The 9,689-nt window shown below is 42.8% G+C and overlaps 1 protein-coding gene across 1 annotated transcript in view; it reads left to right on the top strand.

The window, feature by feature from the left end:
• MIA3 (melanoma inhibitory activity family member 3) overlaps positions 1-9,540 on the top strand; it is a 31,537-nt gene extending 21,997 nt beyond the window's left edge. The window contains exons 14-32 of the mRNA XM_014950465.1: positions 46-156; positions 1,037-1,108; positions 1,323-1,427; positions 2,545-2,667; positions 2,781-2,904; positions 3,553-3,608; positions 3,690-3,780; positions 3,915-4,053; positions 5,726-5,827; positions 5,926-5,986; positions 6,104-6,139; positions 6,231-6,298; positions 6,568-6,665; positions 6,781-6,912; positions 7,066-7,134; positions 7,260-7,336; positions 7,473-7,544; positions 8,198-8,354; positions 8,651-9,540. Of these exons, the coding sequence (XP_014805951.1) occupies positions 46-156; positions 1,037-1,108; positions 1,323-1,427; positions 2,545-2,667; positions 2,781-2,904; positions 3,553-3,608; positions 3,690-3,780; positions 3,915-4,053; positions 5,726-5,827; positions 5,926-5,986; positions 6,104-6,139; positions 6,231-6,298; positions 6,568-6,665; positions 6,781-6,912; positions 7,066-7,134; positions 7,260-7,336; positions 7,473-7,544; positions 8,198-8,354; positions 8,651-8,967 (2,010 nt within the window). The 3' untranslated portion in view covers positions 8,968-9,540. The remainder of the gene's footprint in view (positions 1-45; positions 157-1,036; positions 1,109-1,322; positions 1,428-2,544; positions 2,668-2,780; positions 2,905-3,552; positions 3,609-3,689; positions 3,781-3,914; positions 4,054-5,725; positions 5,828-5,925; positions 5,987-6,103; positions 6,140-6,230; positions 6,299-6,567; positions 6,666-6,780; positions 6,913-7,065; positions 7,135-7,259; positions 7,337-7,472; positions 7,545-8,197; positions 8,355-8,650) is intronic.
• The last annotated feature ends 149 nt before the right edge of the window (positions 9,541-9,689 follow it).

Genomic DNA, 9,689 nt, shown 5'->3' with positions numbered 1-9,689 from the left:
TTTTTTTTTTTTTTTTTTTTTTTTTTTTTTTTTTTTTTTTTTTAGGACACTCTCAAAGAACTGGAAGAAGAAAATCGTCAGTTAGATGACAAAGTAAAAAATCTGCACACGATGCTGGAAACGGAGAGAAAAAAGAATGAGAAGAAACAGAACAAAGTAAGAGCAATCAGGCTTATGTCTTATATTGTCCTTAACTTAATATGCCCTAAAAACTGGTCACAACCTAATGTGTGAACAGAGGGAGACAGGTAGAGCAAACAAGATGAACTATCTCAAAGAAAACTGAACTGAAACTTCAGGTTCATCCCAAGCTTAAGGGGTTGAATTTATTGATTATATTTTTTTTTAAATAAGATCTTGATGAACTTCTGTGGTTACGTGCTTTCACACACAAACAGATGTGTTCAAGTCATGGGCTAGTCTAATACTTCCTAGCCAGAGCCAGGAACTTCCTTAACACTCAGGGCTGAAGGTTTCGATTGATAAGAGATGTTTTCTCTTATCAAAACGTCAAAACTTAAAACTTGGAAGTATCTAGTTGTATAGTAAGCGTTAAAATCTCTAAGCTCCCCCATATTCTTTTTGTCCAGAGGTGGGTTTTTTTTTTTGAGTTGGGTTTTTTTTTCAGTTTATATTTTCCCCTTTTTTTTTTCTCCTTTAAGTCTGATTTTCTGTAATAACGATAAGCTCTGACAAGTTCTTTGGTCTTGTTTTGGTCAAAGGTTGTTGCTAATGACAGCAGCACGTGGTACTTTCGCTTTAGACTATGCAGGTGTACGGGGAACTTTTCCAACCCTGGACAGGCAGAGTTCACAGGGGGAAGTTGATTCTAATATGTTGTGTATTTCTGTTCCTTGCCTTGCTGATAAGGCACTGCTGTGCTGTTGCTAATCTAATGGCTGCTCTAAGTGGAAATTTGTTGGTGTTTTGACATTTGTTTTATGCCTCCAAAATATACAGGTAACGTAACTACACACTTGGGCTAAGACATGTACTGGGCTAATGCAAAATCATCACTTATGTTTTTCTTATATAGATCTCTGAAACGCAGAAATCCTTGGAGAAACTTCAAGAGGCTATCAGTGTGCATTCTGTAGAGCTTTCGGAGGTAAAGCATTATCTACACCCTCTTAACAGCCACAGGTACAGGTTTTTGTACCAGCCAAATTTGTTTCTAGGATGTAATCAAAAATGCTAGCTTGGCAGATTCCAAGTTGTTTGTGCATATATACCTTTTCCTTTTCAGTTACCACGTAATGTGTAGCTCTTGCTCCATTACAGTTTGACTTTATCTTTTTTGTTTCTTTTGGTTTCATGTATAGGTGCAGATAGCCCTTAATGAAGCTAAATTAAGTGAAGAAAAGGTGAAATCCGAGCTTCATCATGTGCAGGAAGAGAACGCTAGGCTGAAAAAGAGCAAGGAACAAGTAAGTTACGCCCAGGCCAGGCAACTTTTGTTTCTCTTTTGAATGAAATATTGAGGCTTTACTCCTAGCTTTCTTGAGTATAACTTGAGCATGTCTCGATTTTCTTAATGCATCAGAATTCAGTATTTCATATTTTCAAGATAAAATTTAAACCCTTGTGCCTACCTGCACAGGTTTTTTGTGCAGGTGAGCCACCTATCTTCAGTATGAAGGCTTTGCCAGTTGCGGTGATCCAGTTTTTACCAGCAGCTTCACAGAAAGTCTGTGCTGATGTGGTGGTCACTTCATGGTCAGGAGATAGCTGCTTGGACTCAGGACTGAAGGGAGGGCGTAGCGAGGGTGGGGTGGTTGGTCTTATCTCCCAAGTAAAGGTGATAGGACAAGAGGCAATGGCCTCAAGTAGCGCCAGGAGAGGTATAGATTGGATATTAGGAAAAAATTCTTCACAGAAAGGGTTATCAAACATTGGAACAGGCTGCTCAGGGAAGTGGTGGAGTCACTGTCCCTGGAGGGATTTAAAAGTCGGGCAGACACGGTGCTGAGGGACATGGGTTAGTGGTAATTTGGCATCGTTAGGTCCATGGTTGGACTTGGTGATCTTAAAAGTTCTTCCAACCTGAACAATTCTATGATTCTAAGTAATGGTAAAGAATTGCCAAAAAGCAGTTCTGAAGCTAAACTAAATGGGGAGGACCTTTGGACCTGAAATGTCATGGTAGTTCTTTTATAGATAATTCTAAATATATGGAGAAAGAAAATAGACAGATCTGAAGGATATGCCCTTTTAAGGAATGCAGTTTGATTACCTGTGGACTGCAATTAATTCTTCATATTTTGAAGTGCATGAGGAGTTTGGTTCTGATGTTGGGATATTAGCTGGGAAAATGTCGAATTTGTAAAATCGCCTAATAATATAAATTGCAGAAAGATTCCTAGCATCTGGTTCTACCAATGATGAGTTCTACTGTAGTGATGAGTGTGATAGCTGTGTTTAACCTTTGTCTGTGATCCGTGGTGATCAGTTATCACCAGAGCTGGCAGTGAAATAGACTTTAATTACATATACCCTGTACTAAAAATAAAACAAGTAATCATCTTGCCTTGGTGCTTCATACAGCTGCTAAAAGAAGCTGAAGGTTGGAGTGAGAGACATAGTGAGCTCAGTGAGCAGATCAAACTGTATCAGAAATCTCAGAAGGACATAGAAGAAGCACTTGCCTACAAGGAAAATGAAATCGAAGTAGGTTCTTTATAACAAGCTTGATTTATATAGCACACATTATAAAATGCTTTTAAGTACTTTACAAAATGCAGAGCTGTTCTCCTTCAGTGAGCCTTTGATTTTGTTACTAGGTTTTAACTAACTGCATTATGCAGCTGAAGCAGCTGGACATGGATTCGGTGTCTGAGGCCAAGAAGGATGGTGAGGGGCGCGAGTGGGGCACGGGAGAGGAGCTGGCCAATGGAGAGGTGCCAGGTACGGTGGCCCGGCTGGTGGCCCAGCAGCTAAAGCTTGTGGGGGGGTATGGTCATGGCATGTCTCAAGGGGAATCTGTGCCTGTAGCTGCCTGCTTGAATCCTCAACTAAAAAATATCTCATAACTAAGTGAAGGGAGAAGTGGTTAAAAAGGCCAATAATTGCTTTTGGATTACCTATGAGGTATATCGTAAGTGTAATGGCAGTTTTAAAGATTACATATAAAGGTTAGTAATTAAGAACATTCTGAAAGCTGAGAATCTTGGCTTTGTTGTTTTTTTTTTGTGTGTGTGTGTGTAACCATACTGTAATTGTAGGCTGGAAGTTCCCATTTTTTGCTTTTCAGATACTATGTCCGGTCCATTAGTATCAGTATGGTGGCTACAAAAAGTCACAAAAAGGAATCTTCTTGGTGCCTTTTGGAATAAATTAATAGTTTTGTTGTGCTGGTCATGAAATTGCTATTGTACTTTGTTCCCCATATCCCGCTCTTTTTCCTCTTTTTACAGATTTTTTTTCTTATTTTTTTCTACCACAAAAGGAGACTTATCCTAGATCAAAGTGTAGGGAGTGTTAGTTTTAACAGCTGTAGAGTCCAGAGAATTTGGGGCAAGAAACGGGGAGAACCGACGTATTTTTCTGTTCTAGATAATGAGAGTGAGAAGATGAAGGCTCAGATTAAGCAGATGATGGATGTCTCCAGGGTATGTTGCACAAGATATTTCATAAATGCAGCCACATTAATGCTATGCCTATGTTCATAAACTTTTTGCTCCTCTTTTCAGGTAAAAACTATGTTATCCATAGTTGAAGAAGACAGAAATCTTCTGCAATCCAAACTGAGCGATGAAGTAACAGCAAGACATGAGCTGGAAGGTAGGCTTAGCAAAAAAGTTGCTTAGGAAGAACTGCTGTTTGTGGCTTGAAGACAAACAGAGGGTTTAAATAACATAATGGTTCTCATTGCAACTTCCTTCAGCTTCCTCACCTACCTTTTGGTTCTCCAACAGAACAAATCAAAAAATTAGAACATGACTCCTGTTCACTCCAGTCAGCCAAAGCTCAGCTGGAAAACGAATGCAAGACACTGCAGCAGAAAGTGGAGATTCTCGGTGAACTTTACCAGCAGAAGGAGATGGCGCTCCAAAAGTAAGCCTTTTGTTACTCTTCTGCAACAGCATGTTGTATCACAGGTACTATCCAAATGCTCTTGGCTCAGAAAGATCAAATAACATGAAATTGGATTTGGAATGAAAAGTGATGACTGGTCTTTCAGTAGGGTTGAAGCTTGTACCCCTTTTTTCACTTTTTCCACCATTCCAGAGATTCTCAAAAGACTGTCACTTTGCATATACAATATTCCCTTCTACTGCTGAAAAGAACAAAGAACAAACCACTTTTGGAGAGGGAAGATGGGTGGGTTGGTCTGCAATTGTCATGTTGCTGTGGTTGCTTTATCACATGGTCCAGAAATGTTAAGGAGAATATAGTGGCCATTAAGATTTCTTTCAGTTATTCAGACCTCAGTTCAATGAAATTCTTATAACATAGAAAGTTAGTATTTTAGCATCGTGAGCTTTTTTCATTCTCAAAGTGCTCATTTAAGGTTGAGTTCGTAGTGGCAGCTGAGATGAATGAATTGCTAGCTGTGAAGAATTAGTTGTGTCTCTGTGTTCATTCCTCTATTATATATTCATTTATTTACTTACTGAAATGTTTGTAATACCATCTCCATTTTGTGGGGAAAATTGAGAGTTAGATTCAGGAACATTTTGTGCTAAATTCTGTAGGAAAAGTGAGACTGTGGTGCAGGAGGAATGGAAAGCTCTGAGCTGGAAGTGTGTGGGCTGGGGGAAGCAGAGGGCTGGAAGAAGGGAAGGGCAGTCAGACTGCCTGAGCTCCTAACTTCGGATCTGGGTGTAGGAAACACATCACGGAGAGGTGAAGGACAGCCCACCTTTCAAGGAAAACTTCCCTTTGACCTCTTGGAAAAGATTTCTGTTCCTTCCAAAAGTTGTAGGAAGCTACACTGCCTGTTACTACTACTTGATTAGAATGAAGGACTTCCTGCATTTTTTTTTTTTTTTCTCTGAAAAACCATTTCCACACTTAGCTGAAAAAATAGCTGATATTGGCCTGGCTGTTAGCAATAGTTACTAGTAGTTTAATGGGCCCAGTTTTGTGGGTTAGCTCTTCTAAGTTAGGGACACAATATGGGCGTATTAAATACAGCCAGAAAAATGTCAGAAATTAAAAAATTAGTGAACCAGGAGACTGTGGAGATTGGTCATGTAATAAATTGGTATGGAGAATACTTAGAAAAAAGCTGCTTTCCACACAGTTGATGACTGTTGAATGTGTTTGTCACCTGGGCCCTAAATTCCCTCTTTTTCACTACTGTCATTTCTGTTTCCCTTGGTTAGATGTCAGGTCTCAGTATTTCCTTGTTTGTACCATTGTAAATCTGGATTAACATCTGTGTAATTAGTAGGTAAAGTACAGGATCTGAAGAGATGATCTGTCTGCAATTGTTAGATTCTGATAAATCTTTCAATGCTGAAAGAACTTCCCAGTCAACTCTGTGTCCTTAATTTTCAGGTTTTGTACATAAAGGGGTTTTGTCTGTTGGTTTCAAAAGACAGTATTTCTCTCTCTTTAAAAAGATAAAAATCTTTCTGTATTCTCTTTCTATGTTCTCATGCATTACTATAGATTCTCATAGCCCTACTGTTAGCAGAGGAGGACCTTGATTTTTCAATTGTAGTAGATATAGGATGGTGGAATATATGATGATTTTTTTTTTCTTCCCTCCTCTATGCAGAAAACTAACCCAGGAAGAATATGAGCGTCAGGAGAAGGAGCAGAAATTGTCTGCTGCAGATGAAAAAGCTGTGCTGGCCATCGAGGAAGTCAAAGTTTACAAGTAATTTCAGTTTCTGAAGACTTGTTTTCCTTTATTTCAGCTATTGAAGAAAATGAATTTAAACCTCTCTCCTTCCCCTCTTTTCTCCTTTTGTACAGGCAAAGGATCCAAGATATGGAAGAAGAATTGCTAAAAACAGAGAGATCTTACAAAAACCAGGTAACACTTCTTGCTTGCTGGTTATTGTGTTACTGCATCTTTGCAATGCTCTGTAGTGAGTTATTGGAAATACTCATAGTTGGACAAAATAAACTAAAATGCTTCTTTGCTCCTCAGATTGCTGCTCACGAGAAAAAGGCACACGACAACTGGGTAAGAACATTCTTCCTTTTCTGACACGAGGAGTTTGTATTTGACTTCTGGTTGGTGCAGTTAATGCAATTGGCAAAATTTTCCCTAATAGCTCATTGCCCGCTCTGCCGAGAGAGCTCTGGCTGAAGAGAAGAGAGAAGCAGCCAACCTGAGGCAGAAGTAAGTACAGACCAGACCATTGTATTGCTCTTGGAACACGCTGCGTGTTCAAAGGAGAGAAGGAGCTTAAGCGGTGCAAGGTGCTCGGTTGTACTGGGTGCCATTTGAGTTACTAATTCTAAACTACTATTACAATGTTTTGATGGTAAAATAAGATTTCTTGGTGAAAGCTGTAACATCTTACAATGTATTTGCCTTGTTACATTATAACAAATGTAACTCACATGTATTATTTGAATACCCTCCCCTCCTTTATTTCTTAAAATTAGATTAATAGAAGTAAACCAAAAAATCGTCATGCTTCAAAGACCATTGATTGTAAAACCAACTCCGGGCAGACCCGATCGCCAAGTCCCACCACGACGAGGTAAATGCTGCTGTTTCTCCCAAAACTTTGGTCTTTGAGTCAGCGTATCCTAAAAAAATAAGGCTAGGATAAATTGTAGAAAAGTAAATCCAGTGTTTTTTCTTCTTTGGCGTAGGGCCCTTAAGCAGAGATGGCTCTTTTGGCCCATCACCTGTGAGCGGAGGAAATCCCTCACCCACACAGATGATAGAAGTTCCTGCCCGGCCCCTTTCTGCTCCTCGAAGGGAGGGCCCCAGAGGTGAATTTGGTAAGTGGGGAAGCTTCTCTTCTGTCATAACTATCCTGTGCCACAAATCCAGGAATCCTAAAGTCTTCTCTAGGGACAGTATTAGGCACTGACACAGGTTAGGCATTGATCCAGGTGTTGATTGGGATCTCTGTGGTTCTTGTTTCCCTTCAGGTACAGTGGTAGATGGGCCCCCTGCTCCACGAAGGCCACCAGAGTTGCCTGGAAGGATGTCTGTTCCTGGTAAGTTATGGGCCTGCAACCAACTGCAATTAATTCAGCTATTCTTCCACTTCAGAAATGTAATTTAAAAGCCCCGTTCCTTACCCCAAGCACAGCAAGACACGCACTTGTTGCTCTCTTTGCAGATCTCGGGCCTGCTGTTGCGTCCCTGATCGGTGGCGGGCCAAGGACCTCTTCCCCTTCCGCAGCAATGGACGGAGTGGTGAGTAGAACCCCCCCAGCCTTCAGGAAGTGTTAGAGGATTCACTGTACTTCCTGCTGCTTCTTTAACTGTATCGTGTTCTGTCTTGTCTATATCCTGTCACTATCCTTATTTGCTGTTCAAAAAACAAAAAAAGCAACCCTCTCCCAAAGAGTCTGAGGCTCCCTGTGTAACTACTGATTCACCCTCACCCGTTGAACCAGCTACAGTGAGTATTCAGAGGCTGAACATGGTGTTACTCTGCTTCCACGGAGAGGAATAACAGGCTTGGTGTTCTGGACTGCTAAATAACAACGTGCTCTGCCAAACTAACCCAGGGCTTGTACCTCTGTCTCAAAGGGTTTCTCTGACCATGAACAGTTGCTCTCTGGTTTTTATGGAATTGAGGAAATGAGGTTTTTCTTGTTAAGGACTGCAGGCAATGGCTTTGGAGTGACTACTACAGTAATCCTGAGCAGCTGACGTACCTGTGGTATTTAAGCACAGTTCCATATGTAATCCAAGGTGCCAGACCCTTTGCCAAAGGGGTGTCCACTGAGGACATTTCAGAAGGGATTGGACTTTTCTCTAGTTCACCTAAAGAAACTAAAGACTCTAAAGAAAGGTGTTGTCTCGGAAGGTGCGCTGAGCGCTCACTCCTGGGTAGCGCAGGCAGTGTTCTGGGTGAAGGGACAGTGACACTGCAATAACTTGCCCTGTTTTCTACTGGGTTAATGTGTTTTGGGGTGTGTTTTTCCTTTTCTTCCCTCCCTTTCTCCTCCTCTTCTTGGCCTTTGGGTGAGTGGTTGTGGTGTTCAGCAGCATGGGCGCTTCTCTGCTGCGGTGAGCACCACGCTGAGGCACTAACCCCATCCTGCGCAGGGTAACGCTGGTCCCAAAGGCCCGCCCTCCTTCCCTGGGACGCCCATCATGACCTCCCCAGCCATGGGACCTCCCCCTCCGCCGCCTGTTCGCTACGGACCACCACCGGCTCCTCTGCGGGGACACTTCGGGCCTCGACCTCTCCCTGTGCCCTTAGGTACGGTCGCGTTGCCGCGTGCCAGAGCGCTGCTCTTCCCACCCTGCTCCTGGGAATCCCTCGGTGTCAGTGCTCACTTTGGGAAGCTGGGACAGGTGGGCTGTTCCAAGGCTCCCTAGTGCCAAGGGGTTTTTTTCCTTGTTTAGCCAAAAATGGAAACCAGCAGCCACAAGTAATTCGTGGCCTGTGAGGTGTGTGTGTGGCACTGACCCACCTCAAAGAGGAAGAATTCAGGAGCTTCACCGCTTTGGTCAAAGCAAGATGTCATTTAACTCGGCCTTTTCCTTTCCTTCCAGTCCGTGGTGCTCCCTTGCCTCCTCCGGCTCCCAGAGACTTCCTGCCCGGCCCGCCCTTAGGAATGAGAGACCTTCCTCCTGGCCCCATGCCACCTCCAGACCCGCGAGGCTACGGCCGTGGCCACCCTCCCTTCCCACCCCTGGGGCCTCCTGGCCCGAGGGATTATCCTCCTGGCCCACGGCTACCCCCGCCCGGCTCCAGAGACTATACGCCTTCTCCTAACAGAGACTTGCCCCCAGCGGGACCCAGAGACCACCCGGCAGGGCCCCCGCCGCCCCCAAAGGACTACACACAGCCCCCGGCCCAGAAGCCCTGACTGCAGCCTCTGGTCAGCAGCAGCTCAGCGGAACGGACTCCAGCGCACTTCCTGCAGTCAGGATTTTAGGAAATGGGTTCTCTATTCGAAGCCATTTGTCTCATTTCAGTATATTTCAAGCTTTTGCGGGATTAATTTTTATCTGATTGCTACAGACATCATATGTGCATTTATGATCACCTTAAACTCATCCATCCTCTTGGGCTGCAAGAACCTTTTTGTGATGGACTTGAACCTACTCTAAACGTGCAATAGAAAGGAAGTACCTGTGTGGCTAGTTTTAATTAAATGTAGCCTCTGTAACCAGTTGGTGAATGAACTAATTTCGTGAAAAATGTAAATCAAATCATTTCCTGTGGAAATAATTTTTAAGTAAAATGCTATCCTACCTGCCTTCTCCATCACATCATTAAGCTGCAGTTATTGTAGGCCCGGGGTTTACATGAGGACTGTGAGGTGTTCTTTTTTTTTTATTTTAAAAAAGATGTCTGGTCAGAGATCAGAAGCACAAATGACACTGTATTCAAAGGAGAGTTATAATAAAAAGCAAAATTCCTTTTGCTAAACCCTGAAGGCTTTGTTTCAGTGCCATTTTTTGTTCAGAAAGGACGTGGGTTCGGTCGTTTAACCAGTTCTGGAATTGAATCCAAGCTGAACAACTGCTGTGAGACTAACAACCGCCCAGCCCTCCTCACCTGAGGAACCTTCGTGGGCTCTCCTGG

Source organism: Calidris pugnax, unplaced genomic scaffold (genome assembly GCF_001431845.1).
Source record: "Calidris pugnax isolate Ruff unplaced genomic scaffold, ASM143184v1 scaffold24, whole genome shotgun sequence".
Classification (NCBI taxonomy): Eukaryota; Metazoa; Chordata; class Aves; order Charadriiformes; family Scolopacidae; genus Calidris; species Calidris pugnax.
The sequence above is the reverse complement of the archived record's forward strand: the minus strand, read 5'-3'. Positions and strand labels throughout refer to the sequence as shown.